Here is a 25092-nt window from a genome sequence, read left to right on the forward strand (position 1 = left end):
GAAAATCGATCTTCTTTGTGAGCTCCCATCTGTTTTCTCTCTTCTCTCGGTGGCTGCTCTCAGGTCCCGAATCCAGCCGCTGCAGCGGTAAGCCAGCTTTTGTTGGCCAGCTGAACGTGTCTCACTTCCATCCAGCCAGGGATCTGTTTGCCGCTGAGCCCTTTCTGAGCTCTGGCACGATTTCATTCTGAGCGCTTTGGATGAACTTCTGATGCTTCTTGCTGAGGAACATTCCTGTCTGTCTTTTTTACTATGAAATGTGTTCCTGCCTGTTGCAGGTACTTGGCAAATAGGTCCAAAAGGCACACACTGGCCATGACCAACCCTACAGCTGAGATCCCACCGGACCTACAGCGGCAGCTAGGACAGCAGCCTTTCCGTTCCCGGGTCTGGCCTCCTCACCTGGTACCTGATCAGCATCGGTGAGTAGCCACATGAGCTACGTGAGCTCCTCGAGGCTCATCGGGCAGGCACCCTCCTTGCTGTGCTTCCAGTGACGGTGACCCGCATCGAGGCTTCAGACAGCATCCTGAGCTCACATCTTCTCAGCTCCTTTCACTAAGCAGTGCGCAGGGCAGTACGAGATTCTTCTTTCCCTTTCCCTTGTAGACATGTTTATGGTCTGCAGTTGATTCTCGTGATTCTAGGTGTTGACTCAGAGATGAGATTGAACTTGAAACCTGCAAGGAGGCCAGCTGGAAATGGGAGGATCTGTAGCCATATCGATAGCCTGGACCCTTAGTAACCCGTCACCTTCCAAAGCCTGAGCATTTCTTACCGTGTCACCACTGAACAGTGAGCTTGGACATGGAGGAAGGAGCATCCCTTTGTGAATGGTGGAGCAGAGATACTGCATTCTCTTGAGTGTTGTGCTCAAGAAGTCATTCTTGCAATAATATTCTGAAGGCTGAAATCTTTTGCTAGGTCTCTGTTACATTTGTAATTCATCCTCTTGAAGAAATAACAAGCTTAAGCTTCCTGGCCAAGGAAACGTCATAAAACTGAGTACAAGTAAGCCTGGGAGCACAGGGGAGTGACCCCTGCCTCTGGCTTAAGAAGGGGACTACCTTCTGCAGGCACCTCGACGACTACAGTTCTTAGCTGTGCCCACCCCAAAGCTGTCCCCCGTCTCATGGGCCACACTTGCCAAGCCACCACCGATTGCTAGAGCTCATTTTATTTCCATCTCGGTGGGAGGATGGTGAAAGCAGCCTTACTTGGGAAAGTTGAAAAGCAGTCAGGTTCCAAGGAAAGGAAGTTTGTGAATGCGTTGTTATTAAATCTGGTCGCCAGCTCACACTGGCGAGCTTGACAACAGTGTTTTTATTGTGACTAGTTCCCCGTCAGGCGTCCACACAATCAGCAGGGACAGGTGGACTCTGTGCAGACCGAGACATAATCAGTGCTGCGTTGGCAACTCTGAGAGAAGGCAGATAAGCTCTTCTAGATGACCGTGAATAACAGTAAAAATGGTCCGGTAGGGACTAGCAGGAATGGCGGCTCTCAAATAAAACGGTGTCCCTGGCCCGGAGAGACGGTGTTGTTCCCAGGAGACTCTCCCAGGACCTGCGCTGCGAGGGCACTGCACGGAAAGGTCCTCGGAGTAGTTATTGGAGGGCTGCCTCTCCCCACCCCACCCCAACCCCCACCATAAATTTTCTGTGATTTCTCAACAGCTCTGAGCTCTCCACTGTTACCTAACAGAACCTCTGTCTCTTTGTTCCTCCTTGTTTCTGTCCTCCCTGCCTCCACAGCCTGACAGTTTTTTAGCCTTTGTCAGGGTCTGCAGTTGAGCTGAAGTCCGTCGGGTGTCCCGACTTGATCGAACGCACTCCTCAGGAGATAGTCTTCGTGGGGAAACGTGAAGATCGGCACCTGCCCCACAGTCAGCCTTTATCGCGGAGTCTCGGGCCTGTTTACGCTTGTTTAGTGAGGAAGGCCACGGTGGCAACAGCCCCGTTTGTGTCACGGCTCCCTGTCAGGGCCTGGCCCGCTGAAAAATCTGTCGGCCGTCTGCTTTCGTGTGGACGCTCTCGGTAGAGTGTTTCAAGGGTTTCCTGTGGTCAAGCGAGTTTGAATTGGAATGAACGTTCGATGAGTGGCGCCTTGTGTGAGGTGGGGCACTGATGCAAACTGGTGTGTGCGGAGGGGGTTACTATAGAAATATGGCAACACCAGAGACCGAAGTCAGTCTTCAGAGGAAAAGAGACACTTCGCAAAGCCGTAAAACACTGGACATGGGCGGCAGAGACAGATTATTGAATCCCTCTCATTTTCTGGAGGAAATGGTTTAAAAACAGCATAGACATCTGTTCTTCCAGGGTATAATTCATGAAGTCCAGCGTGGGGACAGAAGAGGGGTCTCCTCAACCTTTTCAATCCTGAAAGTGTATAATTTAAAATTAAAAAAAAAAAAAAAAACTTATTTTAAGTGTAATTTAAAAAATGAACACAGAATGGATTTTTTTTTTTGAGGCGGGGAACCAAGTTCCTGTTCGAAAAGTGTGGTGGGAATATCAGCCTCATAGGAGGCTGTCCCGAGCTCAAACATGATTGCTGATAAACGTAAAACACGAATCGGTCTTGTCAGTGCTTCCGAAATGAGCAACTACATCGGAACCGTCCCTCTCGAGTTTCTGTGCCCGACTGACCTGGGTCAGTCCTGAGCTTCTGGAAAAGTCATGAAACACCTGGGCCTGGGAGTTGCCACTCTGACAGAAGAGAGTGGGTTTTGTGCAGTCAGGTCGTATTCACCACCCGAAGAGCACAGCTTTCTGAGGGAATCCGAAACGGGTCCAGTGTCAGAAAATATTGAAAGCCTGAGGCTCTGATTTTAGGAGAAAACAGTATTATTTGCCTGCTTTGACTCCAGACCCTCGAAGTAGAAACAAGACTAGGAAGTACTGAGGTGTTCCTGGAAAGAGGCTTTCGTGATTGCTGCCTCTGGAGTGTGTCTGCCAAAGTCACGTGTCTTTTGTGTTACATCTGTGTGTCCATGCTCCTGTCCTGCGCGCACCTCACGCACCTCCGTGCCGAGCTTCGCGTGGAGCCTGACCCCAAAGTCCTCCTTCGCGAAGGCAGGGCAGAGGGCTTTCCCCCGCGGCCAGGACCCCTGACTGCTCTGCACGCAGCCATCAGAGCCTCCGAGGCCCTCCCCATCTGCATTGTATTTGAGCTCGCTGCTCACCCTGCTTCCTTAGCCTTGTTCTGCTTCAGTCCAGAGCGAGCAGCTAGCCAGGCGGTACAGCATCTCACCCGTGGTTCAGTGTGATACCATCTCCGCCCTGGACCTGAAACCCTGATCCTCTCCATCAGCTGCTGGAATGCTGCCTGGGCAGTCTTTTATCTGCTTACCTCAACCCATAAACATCTCGTTCTGATTAGGTGACAAAGGTGTTAGCTTCTGACTCTGATGCTGTCATTCTTTCTTTCTGTGAGATACTGGCTGTGCTCTGACTGAGCAGTGGGGTTTTATAGGCAGTCCACACGATTCCTCTGTTGTTAGGGGGCTGGGGGGAGGCATGCCGCTCTGGGCAGTGAATTTTCACAGCGGGCAACCTTATTTGCGTTGACCGGTTTCGTGTGCAGGATCTTGAGGCCCACATTCCTTAAGAATGTGCTGTCTCCATCCGGGGATCAGAAGCGCCCCCCCCCCCCCACTTTCCTCCCACACGAACCTCCACCCTCCACTTTCTGGCACAGAACCTATGACTTCCAAGCCAGGCCTTTGCCACAAAGCTGACTGTAGTTTCCTTCGGGTCATACAGAGAGTACTGCTCAGGGAAAACTGGGTCAGACGGTGAATTTTAGGTTTCGAAAGACGCTAGAGAGTCCCGAGTATGAAAACAAGAGCCCCCATACAGCTTGGCCTGAGGGCTACGGAGAGGCTCTTCTCTCTGACCTAGTGTATTTGTAAGAACTGGAAGTGTTTGATTCCAGGACCTCACCGGGCTTGGAAGTTAAGCCAGCTCAAGGTAAGTGGACACGGAAGACGTGCAGCTGGAGTTCTGTAAAGGGCAGCAGGCTAGGGAAGTGGCTGGCCTCTGGACATGGCCTGGCAATGGCGTAATACACAGACAGGGCTGCACGTGCAGCCAGCCATCTTTGCGTTCTTCTGGAACAGCAGTCCCTGGGTGATGTGGTCAAAGGCCCTGAGTGCTCGCCCCTGACTTTCTCTTCCCATGTATTTAGCTCTACGTACAAGGACTCCAACACCCTGCACCTCCCCACGGAGCGTTTCTCCCCCGTGCGCCGGTTCTCAGATGGGGCTGCAAGCATCCAGGCCTTCAAAGCTCACTTGGAAAAGCTGGCCAACAGCAGCAGCATCAAACAGCTGCAGCAGGTAATGGGAGAGACGGCAGGCACCTCTGGAGAAGCGTGGGGAACGCAGAGCAATAGCGTGGAGGACCGGGGTGGCAAACCTCGGCCCGTTCGTGTCAAGGTTCAGATCCGTGTAGCTTCCCAACGTTCTTTGCTTACCCCCTGGTGTGTACAGCTTTCCCCAGGATCAAACTTGCTCAGCCCACGAGGGGTCTGGGTTTTTCTCCTGTCAGTGTAATGTTTAGAGAGGGACTTCCGGGCTTGGGTTTCAGTGGGAAGCCCCAGAGAAGATACCTCTAAGCAAGCTTGGCATTCTGCTCCTGACTTCTGGGCACTGGCCATTGCCGGAACCTGCTCAGTGCTGTTACCGCCCAGCACACACTCTGGTGGGGAGGGAGTGGCGCTCCCAAAGGAAGGAAGTGTACCTCCAGGCTTGTGTGAAGGGCCACCGTCCTTCCTGCCTCTCTGATGGCCAGGCTCCAGGCGACGTGTGCTTCGTATGCGGATTGCACACCGGACGCCCTCTCTCACACGCGGGCCCCTCTTGGCCTTTTCCGTTCACTCACCCAACAGGGAACGTGAATATATCGAGTACACGAATACCCGCATACGTGCGTCAGTTGCCCTCTGAGGACCCCGGTCCTCTCTCGGGGCTCTTTCTGCCCACGAGACCTCGGGGGGCAGGTCTGCATCTGCTGACGTCGCTGCATGGGCGGGGGGGGGCCTGGTTGCAGCCCACCCGTATGAGCTGCCTTTCCCTTCAGGAGTGTGAGCAGCTGCAGAAGATGTACGGGGGGCAGGTTGACGAAAGAGCCCTGGAGAAGACCCAGCAGCAGCACGTGCTGTACCAGCAGGAGCAGCACCACCAGATCCTCCAGCAGCAGATCCAGGTGGGCCTCCGCTCTCCGCTGTCTCCAGCTTGTGTGGGGCGTGAGGGTTTTGGAGGAGGCCACGCAGGGCAGAGCGGACTTGTGTTTGGGGTTGACGCGTGTGAGGAGAGGTAACCGGACTTTCCGATGAACCGCCAGAGCATGAACCTCAGTCACAGACCGCTGTTTCTGTTTCTGGCCTTCCTGGGAACAGCTCCGATTCATCTGCGGGCTCACGGTCCTTCTTCTCCTTTCCCCCACATGTTTAGGATTCTATCTGTCCTCCTCAGCCTTCTCCACCTCTCCAGGCTGCATGTGAAAATCAGCCAGCCCTCCTCACCCACCAGCTCCAGAGGTAACGAAGCACTTGTTTCACGCCCAAGCCGCTGTCTCCGTGGCTCGCCGTCCTTGGCCCGACTCGTATGGGGGACTTGGACTGACTGTAGCGTTCGTCTCGGGAGAACATATATGAAAAGTGGAGAGGTCGACTTAAACGTTAGCTGCCTCCCTGAAATCCTGACTTTATTTGGTCCTTGTGCCACTTCATTTTCTTAGCCCCACAGGCATAGTAATCTGGCAGCAAGACAGGCCCGGACACAGGCCCACAGTGACCTGTGCCTCCCTTTGCGAAGTCTGGGAAGATAAGACGTGGGTGGGTCCTAAATACACTGTGGTAGGTGGTTTATGGATATTTTTCTAGCCCGGAGTCTTATCAAAACTAAAAAAAAAAAAAAAAGGTTTCTGCTTATGTGTATCCTGTGACTGAAAGTAACATCAGGGGTTATATTGTCAGCTCAGGAAATTTACTTATTTATCTGGTTTTGTCTTTTGGTTTTGTTTTGTTTTTAAGGTTACGGATCCAGCCTTCAAGCCCACCCCCCAGCCACCCCAACAACCATCTCTTCAGACCACCCAGTAATAGTCCTCCCCCCATGAGTGGCGCCATGATCCAGTCTCACGGTGAGTGCAGGGGCTCAGACTGAGCCACGAAAAGCCACCTGGAGAAAATCAGTCCTCGTGTTGAGTGCAATAGGAGTCAGACTGCCTTGGTTTCAATCCTGGTCCCAGCACCTCCTTAGCTGAGGAGCCTCAGATAGGTTACTTAACTTCTGCATGCCTGCACTTTTCCAAATGTAAAAGAGCGAACATAATAGCATTTAATGAATAAATCTGAAAAGCACTTAGAAGTCTTTGGCACAAGATAGTTCTCGATAAAGGTTGTTATTAATATTTTCGATAAAACCCCCTCCGACCCTACCAAATAAAAAGCTGCTACCAGAACCTTCCCCATTGTCGTGCCTCCATTTGGTTCTCCGTTGCACGCGTGGGATCCTCTCTTGTGGGTGTTTAGGAGGAGGGAAAGATGAGTGTTCCCTAATTGGTATGGGTCTTCCGAGACCGGCGATCTGAGGATTTAGTATTGCCCAAACTGATAGTCTCTTAAGTAACGCCACACCGTGTAGATCCCCTGAAGAGTCTGAATTGGTCTCTGGGCCCTGCCTACTCAACGTGGGGTCCCCCGACCAACAATACCAGCAGGAAAAGTAGAGTCTCAGGTCCCATCTCGAGCCTGCTCAATCACAGTCTGCATTTTAGCAAGATCGCTGGGCCATTTGCATGTACGTGTGAGTTTGATAAGCACTGCCCTAGATCAGAGCTACTCAAAGAGTAGTCTGGGACCAGCTCTCAGACAACTTACTTGAAAATACAGATTCTGGGGGTAGGACCCAGGAATCTGTGTTTTACCCAGCCCTCCAGATGAGTCTTCCACACGCCGAAGTTTGTGAAGCGCCGATCTAGATGGCATCTGGTTTGAGTGTCCTCATTGGCTCCTGCTGCCTCCAGCTGGCACGCAGCCCAGGCGTTTGGTGACTCCAAGGTTCCTCTCTCTCCAGGTGCTGCGTCGCCCTCCCAGTTTCCGGGCTTACCCTCCCGCAGTGCTGTCTACCAGCAGCAGCCTGAGAACTGCTCCCCCCCTCCCAGCATGGCCCTCACCTGCCTGGGCATACAGCAGCCCGCCCAGTCACAGCAGGTGACCATCCAAGTACAGGAGCCTGTTGACATGCTCGGAGGCATGCCGGGGGCCACTGCGGGCTCTGCCGGGCGGGGCATGTCCATCAGCCCCAGTGCCAGTCAGATTCAGATGCAGCACCGTACCAACCTGATGGCCGCCTTCAGCTATGGGCACCGGCCCCTGTCCAAGCAGCTGAGTGCCGACAGCGCGGAGGCCCACAGGTGAGGCTGCCTGAAGTCACCAGCCATCTGTCTAGGTGGTCCGGGTGGGAGGAAGCCCCTTAGCAGGGTGAGAGGGGAGAAGGGGAGGAGAACTCGTCTGGCTGGGCTGTGCCCGTCTCCCCCTTTCTAACGTCAGGGCGGGTGGCTAGGGGGTGAATCTGAAACCCGTTTATTGACAGAGGAGGAAAATGACAAAGCTGCCTTCCTCTGTGTCTGCAAAGAAGAGAATGGCCCTATTAGAGGAATTTCTCAAAATTCCAGTTGTCCCTTGTCTGCTTCCTTAGGCTTCTTTCCCTCCCTGCCACTCTTACTCTAAGAGATTGGTGCTTTAGTCGCTCCGATAATGCTGTACAATAGGCCAAGTTGCCGTCTTCAAACGGGAGCTGGATCTGTTTCGCACACAGCACCCCGTGTCTCTTGAAGTTCCCGGAGAAGCGAATGAGCGGGGGTGGGGCCTGCACGCCCACCTCCCCTGCCGCACCCCAGTCCTCTGTGCCGGGGGCTCCCTGCTGAGGAAGAGTGGTAGCTGGCCCCGGGGGAGTCTAGCGCTCTCGCGACGTGGATGCCTGGTACTCACTCCCTTTTGTGTCTGCAGCTTGAACGTGAATCGGTTCTCCCCTGCTAACTACGACCAGGCGCATTTACACCCCCATCTGTTTTCGGACCAGTCCCGGGGTTCCCCCAGCAGCTACAGCCCTTCAACAGGAGTGGGGTTCCCTCCAACCCAAGCCCTGAAAGTCCCTCCACTTGACCAATCGCCCACCTTCCCTCCCAGCACGCATCAGCAGCCACCGCACTATACTACGTCGGCGCTGCAGCAAGCCCTGCTGTCCCCCACGCCGCCAGACTATACCCGACACCAGCAGGTACCCCACATCCTCCAAGGACTGCTCTCCCCCCGGCACTCACTCACCGGCCACTCGGACATTCGGCTGCCCCCGGCAGAGTTTGCACAGCTCGTTAAAAGGCAGCGGCAGCAGCAGCAGCAACAGCAGCAACAGCAGCAGCAAGAGTACCAGGAGCTGTTCAGGCACATGAGCCAGGGGGACGCTGGGAGTCTGGCTCCCGGTCTCGGGGGACAGAATATGACAGAGCGCCAGGCTTTATCGTATCAGAATGCTGACTCGTATCACCACCACCACACCAGCCCCCAGCACCTTCTCCAAATCAGGGCACAGGAACGCATGGCTCAGGCTTCCTCCCCCAGCCCGGCCCATGGGTACGCTCAGCAGCCAGTGCTCACGCACTCGGAGAGCATGGAAGAGGAGGGCCCCTGCGAGGCGGCCAAGGGTGGCTTTCCAGACAGGACGAGCCCCAATACAGCGACCAGAGGTTGCCGTGACAGCACCCTACTCTTGAGTACTGGCGGACCCGGGGACCCCGAATCTTTACTGGGAACTGTGAGCCACGCACAGGAATTGGGGGTACATCCCTACCGGCATCAGCCACCTGCTGCATTCGGTAGAAACAAGGTGTCCAGCCGAGGTAAGAGTCCCTTCGATGTAAAAGTCCCAGGCCTGTCTGTCCTCATTCACCTAACTCAGTGATGGTATCTTTTCCCAGCCAGGGCTCTGTGTTCCTAGGAGGAGAAGAATTCCTGAGAAGGCCTTCGGGACCTTCCAGGGGAGAAATATACAGGGCACAGTACCGTTTGCTTTCAGAATAAAGAGGTAGCGATAGAAAACTAACACTTAGATAGCACAGCCGGTGGGAATAGTTCCCGTTTCCCCTGGTCACACCATGGCTTCCAGGAATCCAGAATTTCCTGTCTTCAGGAACACAGTCAGCCAGCGCTAGGGGAAGTATGAGTTCGTGTAAGTCGTGTTGGACCAAGAGTCAAAAGAGCACCTCCGTTCTGGACTCACCTCTATCACGAAGGCGATAACTTGTCGCTTAATCCCTTGGGTTCATATTTTTCTCATCTGTGAAAAATGGGCAGGAGGAATAATGGCGCACGAGAGAAGCGCGTGCTCCTCCGAAACGTGATGTAAACGCGAGGCGTTGTTACTACTCTGCTCAGCTCATCCGTGAGCAGAATACAGAATATCACAGCATCGTAAGGGGCCCCATGTGCATCATCCTACGTCGCTTTATATAACGGATGAGTGCATTCGTTTCCATCCTGAAGGAGATCAGGATAACCAGCCGTCGGTCATACTTGGAAAATCTGGTTCCGTTGGCATCCTAGACACAACCTGCCCCGATTCCGTCCCCTCCACACAGATCATGGGACATGAGTTAATCCAGGAAAGGTAGAGCCTGGAAACCGAGCGGATCCCCCATCCTTCCCCTCTCGGAGCTACGTGCGTCTTCTGTCCTGTCCTTTAAGGTCAGTGCACAAACTCCTAGGGGAATTAGTTTCCGTGGCACAGAGTCGGACAGAAGGCCTTGCTCCGAATCCGTTTATGAAGAGGACTTGGCGCTTCCCGGCTGTGCTTATTGATGCACCGATAGGGGTGGCCATGCGGTTGCACAGGACAGTTTAAAAATCCTGGGCTTTGGACCAAATGGGTGCCATCCAGCTTAGAGGCCTGCATCAGGCAGGCATACTGGATTCACTTGTGGCTGCTGTGTTTGTAGGTGGACAAAGGATTGTGGGAGATTCCAGAACCAGGTCCTATGTGGAATGGCTGACAGACCTGGTGGGGATGTTTGAGCTTAGGGGAAAGAAAGACTAAGGAGAACCATCGTATCTACCAGAGGGAAGGAGGGATTAGACTCTTTGGGGTCCATATCACGGGCCAGGACCAAGAACAGGATAGAAGTTGCAGCAAATAAGTGTCAACTCCTGGGGAAGACTGTAATAAGAACTTTCCAGAATAAGCTACCCTAGCGCCTCGGAGCCTCTTGTCACTGGGAGTGTTCCAGCAGAGGCAGGGTGATAGTATCAGGAATAGTGTGGAAAGGCTTCCTGTGTGAAGGAAAGCTTTCACCAGATTAGCATCCTATATTTGGCGTAAAAAAGAGAATGGCTAACATCTCTACGGTGTCATCCATGTGCCAGACACCCACTGCTATTCGTGCGGAAATTCATTTAATCCTCATAACAACCCCATGAGGCAGTAGCTCTTCCTGTCCCCATTTTACCAGTGAGACAAATGAGGCACAGGTTATGTAATTCGCCCCCAAGGTCAACTGCTGTCAAGTGGCACCGAACCCAAGCGTTACTCTCAGCTCACCGCAGCAGGTGCTGACCCAGCATGTCCCGGTGTGCGAGGCAATGAGGAAGGAGCGAAGCTGGAGCGAATAGTGTGAACCCCCTGCTCCCCCCAACCTGTGTTGCCATGTATGGAAACACCTTTGGAAATGTTCTTCTTCAAAGATGCTAACTTCTCTTCGGTTTTCCCTCCTGTGTGACTCCTGTGTACGGAAAGGCCAGGGGGGCTTATCACCTGCATCCCATCGTTGTCAGAGTATCGCCCCCCCCCTTGCCGGGGGTGCTGGTCTACTGGGTACCTAAAGCGAGGCAGAATGTAGCTGGCTGGTGCGAGAGCTTTGGGAACGCCAGATGGGGGACAGAAGGTTCTCGGTCAGAGGAGTGGGGTTTCCAGCATTAAGTGCTCTTTGAGTTGGGTCTTGGTGGATGGAGAGGAATTTCCCATTTGGCTGGAGCGGAGACGCAGGGGGCGGGACCAGTGGGTGGGAAGGTCTCTGTGAGGTTTGCGGCGGGGGGGGGGGGGGGGGGGGGGGGGGGGGGGGAAGCAGGCTTGACAAGTTGGTGGTGTAGTGCACATCAGGGAAATAGTAGAAGCTAAGGGCAGGAATTTTCTTTTTTTTTTTTTTTTCACTTTTAAAATGCCAATTTATTATTTTTTAATTTTTTTAATTATTATTTTTAATGTTTATTTGTTTTTGAGGGAGAGAAAGAGCATGAGCAGGGGAGGGGCAGAGAGCAAGGGAGACACAGAATCCAAAGCAGGCTCCAGGCTCTGAGCGGTCAGCACAGAGCCCCACGCAGGGCTCGAACTCATGAACGGCGAGATCATGACCTGAGTCACAGTTGGACACTTAACTGACTAAGCCACCTACGTGCCTGTAAAATGTTAACTTATTAAAGTTTAAGACAATTACATATGGTATAATAGTATACAGTGTGTTCTTTTTTTTTTTTTTTAACATTTATTTTATTTTTGAGAGAGAGCGCACAGGGGAGGGAGGATCCAAAGCGGGCTCCGCGCTGACAGCAGAGAGCCCGACATGGGGCTTGAACCTGAGATCATGGCCTGAGCTGAATTAATAAGTCAGACGCTTAACCGACTGAGCCACCCAGGGTGCCCCTACTGTGTGTTATTTATGCAGACACAAAGGGAAACTGGCTATTAAGTGAAAACAGAAATTGTGTCCGATAATAAATAGAACCAAAGTTCACAGCACCAGTGAACATTAATTTGTCTTTAATACCACTTTACAAATTGTTTGTACCTGGGCAGAGGTTTTCTAAAATCCAGAGCATGATCTAGATCCAGCAACAGGTGCCTTCCCTTCCGGCCAGAGCTTCGTGGTTGTGATTCTTGTGACAGATCTCCCCTACCTCCTCTCCTGGCTGAGCGATCATCATCCCTTGTCTGCTCCCTCTTCCTTCTCCCTACCTTCTCCCATCCACCACCATCACCATTCTCCCCTACAGCCCTCTCTTCTTCTCTCTGGAGGAATCTAGCCAGAAGCATATGCCTCAAGCTCTTAGCTCAAGACTCCCCTGTACCTGTTGCCTCATTATCAGTCTTGCCAGCATCTCCCCCCCAGAGTCCTCTTTTTTCTTAAATGTGCTTTTCCTGACCTTCGATGTGAGCTTTTCTGGAAGCTGTAATAGCTCTTGCCCTGCTTGCTAGTACATTGTGGAGATTATTCTCCCTTGTGTCTACCCAGTTGGCTCTAAACTTAACTCTTTAACTAAGCTACAAGGTATGCCCGTTCATGCTTGAGTACCATTCACTTTGCCTCTAACATCTGTTCTTGTTTTGTGACTTTTGAAGCCGCATGTACAGTTATCTTTAACAAATGAAGCTGCAGGCTTATTACTGTGATTTTATAATCCAGTGTGGTGAGGCTAACGTGACAGGGAAACGCATAGCCTCAGAGAGGCCTGATGCTGCTCAAGAGTTAAAATCCCCATTGGGAATGTACACCTGTGTGTTTAAAATGGTGTCTTATCCTCAGGTGGCCCCATTGTCCTTGCCTTAGCCCGAGCTGCCTCTGTGGGCCTGCCATATAACCTCTCCTCCCTTTCTCTCCCTGCGTAATGAAGCTCATGCCCCCTGAGGGAAGAATGGAGTTCCCGTTTGTAGCCCTTCTGCCCCGCGCTCGAGGCTCAGGCTCGCAACTCACAGCCACCCTGGAATATACAGGTCACGACCCCTTTTACAGTAGAGACTGTGCCTCCACCATCTTTTGCTGCTTTAAGCTGCCACGATTCTATAATTTTAAGAACTTGAGAGCTTGGAGTATTACGTTACCAAAGAACCATCAGATAATTTGCTGTCGCTTTTGCCAAGAAAGGTCATAATGCTATTCTCCCAGCTCACTACAGGCCAGAGGGGGAGGCTCAAGCTTGTTTATCTCTCTGGACAGAGAGGAATGCCTGCTATTTCCTTTAATGACCCTTCCATCTCTGTGTAGGTACATGCTAGTTCCCAAGCACTTCATCGGTTATTTCCACAACAACAGATGCAGTCAAGTTCACTGAATGACAGGGTTGCACCAGACAGGATTGTAGGTGCTGTGGGGAGTGAGTGCAGGGATGAAAAGATAAAGACCCTACCCTCAGGAAGCTTTTACCCCGCCGGGGGAAGGCAGGCAGGTTCATAAACAGCGTTACCCTGAAGGGGTACAGGATGAGCGCCGTAAGAGGCATAATTATTAAAGAACAGAGCTAGAGCGACCTTCTGAAAATTTCTTCAGGGTAGATGAACAGTGATCACTGGTGTCAGTCAAGGAAAATTGAATGCCACAGATCAGCGTCCACGGTCACCTCTTTCCTTTATGGCTGCTTCTACCCGTCATCGTGGGGCCAGGCCCTGCTGGGACACTGGGCAGGCAACATGCCCAAGGTGTGTTTCCAGCGTGCCTTCCAGGGCTTTCCGTGTACCCTGCTGCCTGTCATCTCCCTGTCTGTCACTCTAGAAGGAGAAATAAGCTTTGTCTTCCCTCTGTGGTATTACATACGCCTCATTTTTTCACCTGGCAAATAAGTAAGTACAACAGCATGACCGGTTTACACAGTGAGATTACCAGCTGGACTGGCAAAGAACCACATCCTCTCCCCCGAGCCTCGTCGGCTTCAGCAGCTTATCTGCGGACTCAGGCCCCACGGAGGGTGAAACAATGACAGACTGGGCCGGGTTCACCCCTCAGAACCTTTAAGAGGAATCTGTACCCAAGTCATTTCTCTCCTTTTCTCTTAAAGCCCAGTAAATGAGTAAGGGTGAGTCAACATTGACAGATTCAATAGAGTGTTGTGCAAGCCGCCCCGAAGTTCCCGGGCAGTGGGTGGTGCGCACCGCGTCCCTCTGTGTATTTGGCCCCTTGCGTGATCGGGTGCCCCCCCCCCCCCGCCCCCGGACACTCTTGGCTTCGACCCTGGTCAGCACCTGAGGACGCTGCTCCCGGCGGTCCTCTTTCCACCAGTATTGGTGTGTCCTTCGGTGAGCTTGACCATGCCCCTAGCTGCTGAACTGGCACAAGGCACCGAAGACTCAAGCCTGGGTCTCCTGTCCCTCGGTCACTAGGCTAGTGGCCTTCCCTGCCCTGCACACACCCCCTCCCACTGGTCAGTAGAGTACTATGGAGGGTCACAAAGGTCTAGAGACTCAGGACTCAACATTCTTCTTTTTTTTTTTTTTTCAAAAAATTTTTAATGTTTTTATTTTTGAGAGAGAGCACAAGCAGAGGAGGGCCAGAGAAAGAGAGAGACACAGAATCCGAAGCAGGCTCTAGGCTTCCAGCTGTCAGCACAGATCCCGACGCGGAGCTCGAACTCACGGACCGCGAGATCATGACCTGAGCTGAAGTCGGATGCTTAACCAACTGAGCCACCCAGGCGCCCCATAGGACTCGACATTCTTCTTAAAAATAATACTTTACTCATACAGTCCTTTACGATTTAAGAAAGGGCTTTTGGCCCTTGGTGTCTTCTGAGCCCCCTGACAACCCTCATTCTTCAGATCGGGAAATAGGTTAGATGGCATACACTGTCGGTGATGGGGTTGGACCCTGACTCCCCGAGTGTTCGGATTCTACCACCTTACGTTCTCCCATTTATGCCTCCTCCCCTCTCCTTTGGCACCTGGCATGCTCTCTCCCAAGCCAAAGAGGCCAGCCTTTCCGGATCTCTGATATGTGGATCAGACCGAAACTTTGTTGCCTAACTCCTATTAATCCGCTTTGTTTTCATCTAGTTTTAAACTTACGTTAGTAAGTTTTCCTCCTAAAAAGAGGAAATTAAACCAAACTCGTAAACCAAACTCTGGAAATTAGAGTGTCAGTAACTCATTTGTTAGCTCACGTATGGGTAAATTGTACCCACAATTCTGGACGCAGGGTATCCTCGTTTGTTTTCGTCAGCTGGCTCAGCACACCCTGTGCACTCAGAACCGATACCTCTGAAATGAGTGTAAATGACCCCAGGGTTTGCTGGGCTCTTTGAGCGCACCAAGCACTTTCACGCCTTTGGGTAAGTCCTGCTTTCCCGATAGACTGAGACCCAGGGAAGTCAGGGGGCTTGCCCAAGCCCCCACTCCTCAGGAGTCCTGCGGAAGCCGGGATTCCAGCCTGGGCCTCTCTGACCCCCAAACATGTGCTCCTGAGCTCTAGGCTGGGGAGTCAGGAAGGCTCACTGAGGGATTTCTCGAGCGCTTTCTGGCTCTGTGTGCCGGTGCTTGTCAGGCATGCTGGGCCCAAACTTGAGGGCCAGGAGGAGAGCAGACAAGGAGGGCAGGATCCAGGCGACCTTCCCCACAGCAGGAAGACGAGGGTGGGTATTTGGGTTTGGAGAAGCCTCATTCTCAGAAATAAAAATAAACTCAAAAAAAGAGAGAGAAAGGAGACTTAGCCTACTTAACAAATAAACTCTAGAGGAGGCCTCTAGAAGAGGTGGGAAGGAGCCGGATATCAAGAACCAGAACGTGTACATTTTGTTAGCTTTGCTGTTTCCTCATGTTTGAGGAAATCTTTAAACAGCAGAGCTCTTGTGTCGTCTTTGGCAGAGCAGGGAGGGGGGGTGCAACCAGCTGTGTTATCCGGAAGGAAAGAACCCCAGGGAACTGAGTGTTTGGTGTTAGCTCTCAGAGAAGAGAAGACAGGCATTGGAAAATGCTCCGAAAAAGTAAGCAGCAGCTGTTTGTGTGGCTTCTTGGCGAAGCGGACCACAGAGCCAGTGTCGCACCACTTCCTGCCCATGGGTTCTGTGGGCCCAGGGCGAGCACGTGAGCTGTGCCCAACGAGAGGAGGCGGGCCACGTGGGGAAGAGGAGTGAGGACTTGCCCACTCGGCAAGTCCTGCTGTTGGCTTTCCTTTCTCTTCCTGTCTCTTCTGGCTTTTAGCTTCGATAGCAAAAGAATTCACTTCTTTTCTTTGGCCTCTTTGCTCAGAGAACTTCCAAAAGATTTCTCACTCGCCATCACCTTTGGCGTTTGGGAAGCTTCCCTCCTCTCCTTTTCCTCCAGATGCGTCGCACTACCAGCAATGTGCACGTCAGTTGGTTCCACTCCCTTCCCCACCCACCGTAACCCCTGAGCCAGGCCTAACCTTGACTGTTGTAGGAGGCCATTTGAATCTGGAGACCTGAAACCCTGTACCCAACACTCACACAGCACATTTTACTTCCATTATTCAAATAAACATTGGAAGGGCATGGTTAGCATTAGGGCCGTGTTTCCTATTAAGAACTTTTTTAAAACCTGGTCTCGCCAAGGGGGAGTTCATCAGAAGATAAGCCCAATAGTTGCCAAGGAGCTTTGACCAGAAAAGATCAAGCAAGCAAACCACACATATGTTCAGGTGCCAGGCTCTTAAGGACCAGAGCCAAAAGTGTGACCAGGAGTATCTGATCAACTTAGCCGTGGGCCTGGTATTCTTCTTGACCACCTTTGGTCAAGAGGAAATATTCAGTCCTCTTGAATGCTTTTCTCTCCAATATCTAGTCCAGAGGGTGCATGACTCTGGCAGGATAGTAACCCATATTAAGAGAGTATATACTAATATCAGTTAAAGAGCTAACTATTACATAACTCTTGGATATAGGACACTGTTCTGGAATACTAAAGGCTCACACGTGCATAAGGTACACTTCTTGTTCTCAGAGAACTTACGGGCTAATAAGAACAACCAAGACAAAATACACAATTGAAAATGACGTCAGGAATAGTGTTAGAGTAATAAGAGTCCTTTAAAATTTTCTGACATTTAGGGGCGCCTGGGTGGCGCAGTCGGTTAAGCGTCCGACTTCAGCCAGGTCACGATCTCGCGGTCCGTGAGTTCGAGCCCCGCGTCAGGCTCTGGGCTGATGGCTCGGAGCCTGGAGCCTGTTTCCGATTCTGTGTCTCTCTCTCTCTCTGCCCCTCCCCCGTTCATGCTCTGTCTCTCTCTGTCCCAAAAATAAATAAAAAAACGTTGAAAAAAAAAAAAAAAATTTAAAATTTTCTGACATTTAAAGGAAGCAAAGATCTTTATCTGCTTGAAGAGAGAGTTTCATAAAGATGTTAACATTTGAGGGGTGCCTGGGTGGCTCAGTCGGATAAGCATCTGACTTCAGCTCAGGTCACGATCTTGTGGTTCATGAGTTCAATCCCCGCATCAGGCTCTATGCTGACAGCTTGGAGCCTGGAGCCTGACCTGCTTCGGATTCTCTCACTCTCTCTCTCTCTTTCTCAAAAATAAACATTAAAAAAAGATGGTAACATTTGAGATGGACCTAAGAAGATGAGTTGATTTAGATTGGCTGGAATGGAAGAAGCAGCAAGCCATTTCCAGAGAGAGGAACAGTGAGGGCACCTGCATGGAATCGAGAGTGGGTGGGGAAGAGTTAAGCGCTCCCTTTTGCACATTTACGCATGGGGGAACGTAGTGTGTAGTACTCACTGGAAGGTAGGCTGGGACAGCGTTGTGACAAGGAGCTGTTTGGGCTACCCTACTTAAGAATTAATCTTTATAGAGTAGCGGTAGAGGGATGGTTAGCGGGGGGATGATTGGTAATCCAGGCAAGAGGTGATGGGGCTTTGGCGGAAGCAGTGAGATTGGAAAGAGAGGGACTGAAGTGACCAACATTGCAGAGGTAGATTCTTCAGGCTTAAGGTGATGTGGAACCAGGAGTACGGAACCAACAGGCACCCTGCGAGCTCACACCCGGAAGGTTAGGAAAATAGGGAAACAAGTTTGTCTGAGACACGGCCTGGGGTCAGGGTGTTGATGAGTTTGGAACCGGGCATGGTAAGTGTTAGGTGTCTGTTATTTCTCCAGGGTAAGGTTAATAGTTGGAATTATGGATCTGGAGCTTATTAAAAAAGCATTTCAGTAATTCTTTATCTAGAGGCAATATAGTTGAAGCCCTGAAAATAGATGATATTACCAAAGTAAGTGTGAGGAGAGAGAAGAGGTCAGGGTGGAAATGTAAAGAGTGGAGGGGCCATGGAAGCAGTCGGGGACAGCAGTTCAAAAAGTAGAAGAGGGGACTGGGCCGATCCACTGAGGTGGAAGCCAAGGAAGGAGAGACAAGACATCCACAGGATGGAGGCCATCCTTCCAGGCTAGAGGTTCCTGAGAGCTCCACGGAAGATTCTTATGTGCACGTAGGTTTGGGAAATAATACTGCCAGGCCAACAGAGGAGTGAAAAAAAAGAAAGTTTCAGTGTGACCCAGTCACCTGCCGTTCGTTGTATGGGCTTTTTCTCGTGAGGATTTGTGATCCCTCCATAAAGAGGCTCCTATTTGCTGTGGGACTTGGGGCTGGCAGGCGGGTCCAGGCTCCTCTAAGTACCCTGAGCAGCCAGCTGAGGGTTAGCAAATGGTATACACATGGTCCTCACCACTGCTGATTGTCTCTGGCAAAACAGTTCTTTGATGGGAGTGACAACATCGGGAGAAACTCTAGGTCCGCTGACCCTGTTTTGCTGTGTCTCCTCAGAGTCTGTGATAGGGAACTGCATGGATAGAAGTTCTCCGGGACAAGCAATGGAGCTGCCAGATCACAATGGACTTGGGTACCCAACACGCCCCTCTGTCAATGAGCACCACAGGCCCCGGACCCTCCAGAGACACCACACGATCCAGAACAGTGATGATGCTTATGTATGTTGGCCCCTCCTACTTCTCAGAAGTGGGATCCTACTGGTCCCAACCTTGCCAGCAGTCCTGTGGGGTCACCTGTGCCCTTCCATTCTTCCCAGCCAGAATCCAGCCTCTCTGGGAACGATGCAAGCATGGCTTTGAATCAACTTCAGAGACCAGTAGAATCTGTGCTCTAAACTTCAGACCAAGGAATCAAGAGTAGTTGCTATCTGTTCCTTCTGGTCTGAGTTATTGAACTTCTCCCCAGACAGTCTAAACTCCAGCCCAAGCAAGTGAACCCATAGACTCTTGGTTAGTTTTCCAACAGTTCCATTGAATGATTCAGATAAAGGGACCTAACCCAGATCAACCGAACTTTGCTTCCTCCCGTAGCAACTAGCCACATGTAGCCATCCAAACTTAAATGTATTCAAAATGAAATAAAAATTTAGTTCCTCAGTCACGCTAGTCCCACTTCAAGTACTCAGCCACTTGAGGCTCGTGGCTCTGTGCCAGCAGGACAGATGTAGCATGCCGCTGTTCTCTCGGAGAGCACTATTGGACCGTCCGGTCCTCAGACCCAGGTCCTCTTGGTGAAGGGGACAGGTCAGAAATCTGGTTTTGGAAGACCGTGTGGTTGTCAAGGGCACGTGACCATCTGCTGAGGTTCACCATGCATCCCTCACCCCACCCACCCCACGGGGAAGGTGGGGCAGCTTCCCGCACTGTGACCGCCAGATGGCACAGCTCGGGAGCGGTGCCTGAGGCTGCCCTGCGCCTGGGCTCTTTTAGAGGGAACGGCTGTCACTAAGGGTCACCTGAGAGTGGCACGTTCTCTGGTATCCTGACTTCTTTTCCTAATTGTTTTCTGTAGGTGCAGCTGGATAACTTGCCGGGAATGAGTCTCGTGGCTGGAAAAGCACTTAGTTCCGCCCGGATGTCAGATGCGGTTCTCAGTCAGTCCTCGCTCATGGGGAGCCAGCAGTTTCAAGATGGGGAAAATGAAGGTGAGGGGCCTTATGCATGGGGCACCCTGGGGAAGTTTCTGGAGGCACCCCTCCCCTGCCATCTTCACTAGTGACTGTTCTCCTCTTCTGTATATAGGGTTCAGGGGAAGATGGGAAGCCATAGCTTCCCCGAGGGGTCTGGACACAAAAGCCTTCCCCACTTGTCTCCATCGAGAATGGGTATACAAAGAAGCAGGCCTTCTGGTTGAGGGCAGGGGTATCACGTTTGTCTTTGTAAAGCTTTGATAAGATACTGCTTTAACAACTATCTTTCTACCTCTGATTAGAGGGCATTGTATCCTAAGGGACTATGTCTGCCTCTTCTTAGAACCAGTAAAGGAAGGTATCATAACAGATAGAAGCGTAGGCTTTGGAATGGACAGGTCAGCAGTAAATCCTGGCTTTGCCCTTTACAGGTTCCACGGACAAGGCGCTTAGCCTTTCGGAGCCTCAGGGTCCTCCTCTCTAAAGTGGCAGAAACAGTAGAGCCTATATCCTAGATTGTGCTGTGTGCTTAACGAGTTTACGGTGCTCAGAACAATGCCTGGAGCACGAAGAGTGCCCAGTGACCCGTGCCCGCTGGCACTAAAATGGTCTCCTCCCTTGGAGAGCTAAGTCTTTCTGAGGGCACTGCGTGTTGTCTTCGTCCACACTGGAGTAGCGATAGCGCTTGAGGTGGGAGACAGAGAGGGAATGGGGCCGAGTGGAGCCCTTAGTACGGGAAGAATCCTGGCCCGGCCCACAGCCTAGGACCTGCTGTGAGCTAGAATTCAGGGTGGGAGCCCCGCTCCAGGGTGCTCAGACTTCTCTTCCTGCCGCCACCCCCGCCACCTACCACCTCCCTGCCGCCCCCCTCCCCTGCCCCGCCCCAGCTCTCTGCTAAGCTCGCGTGTTCTTTCTGGTCTTGCAGAATGCAGGGAGAATCTAGTTGGTCACGAGCATCCGGACCTGGCTGACGGCAGCCAGCATTTAAATTCCTCTTGCTATCCATCCACGTGCATCACAGACATTCTGCTCAGCTACAAGCACCCCGAGGTCTCCTTCAGCATGGAGCAGGCAGGCGTGTAACAGGAAACGGAGAGTGAGTATCTCCCCGGCCAGGGCCAACCCAGCCCTTCGGCCGAGGGCCAGCCCCCGATCCTTCTGTGTGTGGTGGCCCGTGAACTAGGCCACCACTCCCCTCTCCGTCTTTGCATCTTCGTGTTCTGTCACGAAGCGCTGTGCTGGTTGTTCCGGGGGGGCGGGGGGGGGGGGGGGGGCGGCGGGCAGGTGGGGAGCATACAGGAGAAATGCTGGCCATAGTCCCTTGGTTTACTTACGGGGGTAAGACGCGTGTGGAAGGTGCCGTAGCCTGCCCAGAGACAGGAAGTGAGCCGCGGCTTCGGAGGATGGGGCGCCTCTGGCCAGGGTAATAGGGGAAGGACAGTCCTGAACTCGGTCCTGAGGCAGGAACCCCGGCAAGAAAACCTGTCTAGCCATAAGTTTTCAAGGCCATACTGCAAGCGGAAGAATATTCCAGACAGCGGAACTGTGTGATCAGAGGCCAGTGGCAGAAAACAGGTAAACTGAGCAGCTGGGCTGGAGCAATGCCTACGTGTACATAGGCAGTATTGCTTTTGTCTTGGAAAACTCTGACAGAAAACAGTGATGAAGGTTAAGCCGTCTGGCAAACCCGCCTTCGCGCCTCAGCATGGCAGACCCCTTAAACTACCTGAGGTAAAGGGAGCCAGTTGCGTTTCGTGAAAGTGTTCCAACGAATGTTTGAGCCTCTTGCTCCGAGCTGATTCTCCTGTGTGTGTGTCTGCTCTCTTGCAGGTTTGTGTACAGCTCGGGAGTGAAATGACTTCACACCAACAGTATCTCGCAGCATTGCGCCAAATTGCCATTGTGTTTCTGTCCACCTAGAGCGTCACGGCTCCTTCCCTCACTTTGGTTCATCAGTGTGCGGTTCTTTCGGGTTCTGAGGGGGTTTGCCATGTTTGCTTGTATGACCGAGTCACCAAGGAAATAAACAGGATATTCGTGTTCGCCACCTTTTGTGAAAGTGTATTTGGTATATTTGAGTTGGAGGTTTGGTTTACTTGGGTTTTTTTTGTTTTTGTTTTTGTTTTTTTTGATATATTTTCTTTCGGAGGTGATTTTCTTTCTTTTTTATTTGTTTCTCTCTTCTTGTTTTTTTCTTTTTTCCTTTCCTTTGCTGAGACAGAAGAACAAAGCAGTTAAAATTATAGAGGCCAGGAGACCCAGAGCCACTCCCCTGCCCTGCGTCCCCCCACAGAGCACCTCCGTTTCTCCATTTCCCTGCATTGCTTGTCCACAGGAGCAACTACTCACAGATAACATCCTCTGGATTCTTAGTGGCTGGGGAAAGGGAGAGAGGAAGGGGTGATGGCCCCTGGCGCTTTGGAAAACAGGAAGAGAGCAAAAACCAACAAAACAGAACCGCCGAGTCTGGAACCTAGGAAGGTCTTGACCGCCCGGATCCCATGAAAAGCTTGTCTGGCCTGGCCAAGAGCGTATCGGAGCGTTAGTGTGGGGGCCGAGAGCGGCCTGGCCTGGAGGCGATGCCAGTTAGAGCATCTCCCTCCGTGTGAGCCTTCCCGCTGCGTAACCCAGCTCCCCTCTGACAACCTGGAAAGTTGGCTGCCTTTCCCGTCCCGCTGGTTCCACCCACAGACTGAACACCCAACAGTGGTTCACTGTGCTTTTCGTGTCCCCTTTGCTTCTCACTTTATATTGTGCTGTACAAGGATTGTTTCTTCACACGCACACACGCTTGTTCCCTTCAGCCTCTGACACAGACAAAGAAGAACAGGAGGTTGCCTTCGGCCCCGCCTCTCTCCTAACCTTCTCCTCCTCCCTGGGCATCCTCAGCCCCTATTTTAATTCTTGATCATGTAGGAATTGTTTTGGGTAAATGTTGATATTATTGTTATTATTATTATTATTATTATTAATAAGTAAAAACAAAAGGAATTTTTGTTTAAAAGAGACATGTTTAACCAGATTCTGTTCTATTTGAATTGTGACTTGCACCTTTTGTTCAAAGTGTTTTCTGTAGACTTTGTAATCGTGAGCAGCTCTCACTCGTGCCAGTGACAGGTGTAGTGGTCTCCTTCCCTCCCCCGGGGAGCGGTGCATATGCAGTAGCCGCCGTTTGTCGTTCTCTCTGTGTTTCCTCACTGTTAGAAACCAAAGTCTTCTCTGCTGGCTGGGGGCTGACAGAGGATCTGATCTTCAAACCAAGAAAGACATGTTAAATGTTTTGACTCTCGATCCTTTTTCCTGGGAAAGGAGAATGAAGGGTCCCCAGGCCCCTCCCAGTCTTTCACCCTGAATTTGCACAGAAGAAAGCGGGTGCCCCGCATGGCCGTCCTGATGTCGCTGACAGGATTCCCGTGCGGCTCGTCCGTCTCACTGATACCGGCAGCTCAGCTCCTGGACCCGATGTCCCTCGAGTGGACTTCCGCACTGCGAGAGGGAGCCTTTCTTGGGATCCGTCCCGTGTTTGCACGGTCCCCGGTGTCCCCTCCGCTTGGTGAGGCCACCGACTCCTCGCCAGAAGGAGGCCGCCGAGAAGACCCGAACAGCCACCGTTGGACTTCTCCGGGCTCGTTCCAGCTCCCGTGCCCCCAGCCGCCCCCTCACACACGTGCTCGGCCTGGTGCGTTTACATGGGACTGTGCCGATGGAAGAGTAGGCTGCCGTCCTCCAGCAGCCAGCCAGGTGAAAGCCAGTGAGCCTACTGACCGTGCCATCCCGCGAACTACACTTGTAAAAGATCATCGCTTTGTATTGTAGTAACCAATAAGCGCAGTATATGTTGAATGTATATGAACATAATTTCCTATTTCTGCTCTTTGAAAATGTCAGAAGTATTTTTTTCTTTCTCATTTATGTTGGACTAAAAATGGATTAAAAAGATCTCCAGACCCAAACTGTGGCAGTAAGACTTTTAGTCCTTTTCGTGACGGTGGTCGTGGGCAGCATACAGACTTATAACTTAATACCTTAGTTGGACGGTAGGGGATTGGATTGTGAAAATAAAAACCTGTTCATAATCTTATGTTGATAATGCTCCTTGCCTCGTGGTTCAGAGTCTAGCTGAGAGAAGCATCCAGGCGGGTGGAAGCTGGAACCCGGGAGGCTGAGGAAGCCTACAGAGCGCTGGGCGGAGCTTTGAGCAATCCATTATCTCGCCCTGCCTGGTAAAGCTAGCATTCTCTAGAAGCCTGGACTCAGCCCACACTGTGTCCCCACTTGGACCCTGTCCCGTCAGAAGGGAGCATTTGAGTTTGCTGAGTCGGATGGAAAACCGATTCCTTGAGAGGGTGCTTTTAAGGCAGGGGAAGGAGGTTCTCAAAGACCTGGGGCCTTTCTGAGGTGACCCCAACCAGCCCAGTGATGTGACTGCCCCCGGTAAGTGTTAGGACACAAAGGGGACTTTTCCTATAGCTTTCCTCTTTTTTCACACCTGCATTCCAGAGGGCAGGGTGGAATTTCCAGCCTGGTCCCAGGCATGGCTAAGAGCTAGCTGGTTGAGGTTCTTCTGTGAGGAAAGATCACTGAAGCTGGAAATACGAAGCTTGTAGAAAGAAGAGTAGGAAGAGGGCATTTACGAAAGCTTTTGCACCCACAGTGCACCAGAAAGTCACTGTGGGACTGTTGGGAATGGAAAGAGCCTTCCAAGAAGGATCTTCTAGAAATCCTGAGTGTGTACACACGTGTGGAAGGCTTGAGGGAGGGTATCTGGAAGCACTCGGTGACCCACCCGGATGCCTTCCACATCTTGTAATGACCTTTGCAGTTGCGTCCCCGCCACGAAATCACCAGGGTGCCTTTGGGCCAGAGGTGCGATGAGCTTCCGGACGAAGTGGGCTGCTGCCGTCCTGGATAAAGACCAGAGATCTGAGCTCTAGAAAGCAGGAGCCGTGCCCACAGACCCTTCCTGGACTCTCCTTCTGACTTTGCGCCGTGCCCCACCCCACCCTAACCATGAGGCAGGGGTTCGGAGGGCTGGTGTGCCTGCCCCGGTGCCAGACCTCGGCCCCAGCCGCTCATACGTGAGCCACCTGCACCTTGGTCTCCTCCTGCGTAGGAGGGCAGGAAAGAATCGTGTGTGGGGGGTGACGGTGCCCTGCCCCGGGGCCTGGGTTGGGGCTCCGTCACCAGGAGCTGCGACAGAATTGCCAAAAAGGAATTACGGGCATGGGGGCTCCCTGCCCCCCGCTCGGTCTGAACCATCCCAATCCCAAGTCTCTGGTCCTGACCTGCAGCACCGTCCTCTCCGTTCGAGCACAGGGCTGGATGCTCGGAAGTTACTCCTGCATTTCCTCCCAAGGCCCGCTCCTTCAGATGCCCCTTTACCATCCCGGGGACCCTTTACTGTGCCTGCTGTCACG

At 52.0% G+C, this 25092-nt stretch overlaps 1 protein-coding gene across 8 annotated transcripts in view; it reads left to right on the forward strand.

Annotated features, from left to right (window-relative positions):
• The window catches only part of SIK3 (SIK family kinase 3), a 241093-nt gene extending 217465 nt beyond the window's left edge, over positions 1–23628 (forward strand). For 4 of the 8 annotated variants that reach the window (XM_053900446.1, XM_053900451.1, XM_053900453.1 and 1 more), the window contains 11 exons: positions 279–422; positions 4192–4342; positions 5085–5210; positions 5459–5544; positions 6040–6149; positions 7085–7424; positions 8020–8909; positions 18541–18704; positions 19558–19690; positions 20601–20771; positions 21506–23628. In XM_053900446.1, the coding sequence (XP_053756421.1) occupies positions 279–422; positions 4192–4342; positions 5085–5210; positions 5459–5544; positions 6040–6149; positions 7085–7424; positions 8020–8909; positions 18541–18704; positions 19558–19690; positions 20601–20758 (2302 nt within the window). In that variant the 3' untranslated portion in view covers positions 20759–20771; positions 21506–23628. The remainder of the gene's footprint in view (positions 1–278; positions 423–4191; positions 4343–5084; positions 5211–5458; positions 5545–6039; positions 6150–7084; positions 7425–8019; positions 8910–18540; positions 18705–19557; positions 19691–20600; positions 20772–21505) is intronic. The other 4 variants (XM_053900447.1, XM_053900449.1, XM_053900450.1 and 1 more) reach the window with 4 other exon arrangements.
• The last annotated feature ends 1464 nt before the right edge of the window (positions 23629–25092 follow it).

The sequence above is a fragment of the Panthera pardus genome, unplaced genomic scaffold (assembly GCF_024362965.1).
Source record: "Panthera pardus isolate Hobbes unplaced genomic scaffold, ASM2436296v1 HiC_scaffold_12, whole genome shotgun sequence".
Lineage (NCBI taxonomy): Eukaryota > Metazoa > Chordata > Mammalia > Carnivora > Felidae > Panthera > Panthera pardus.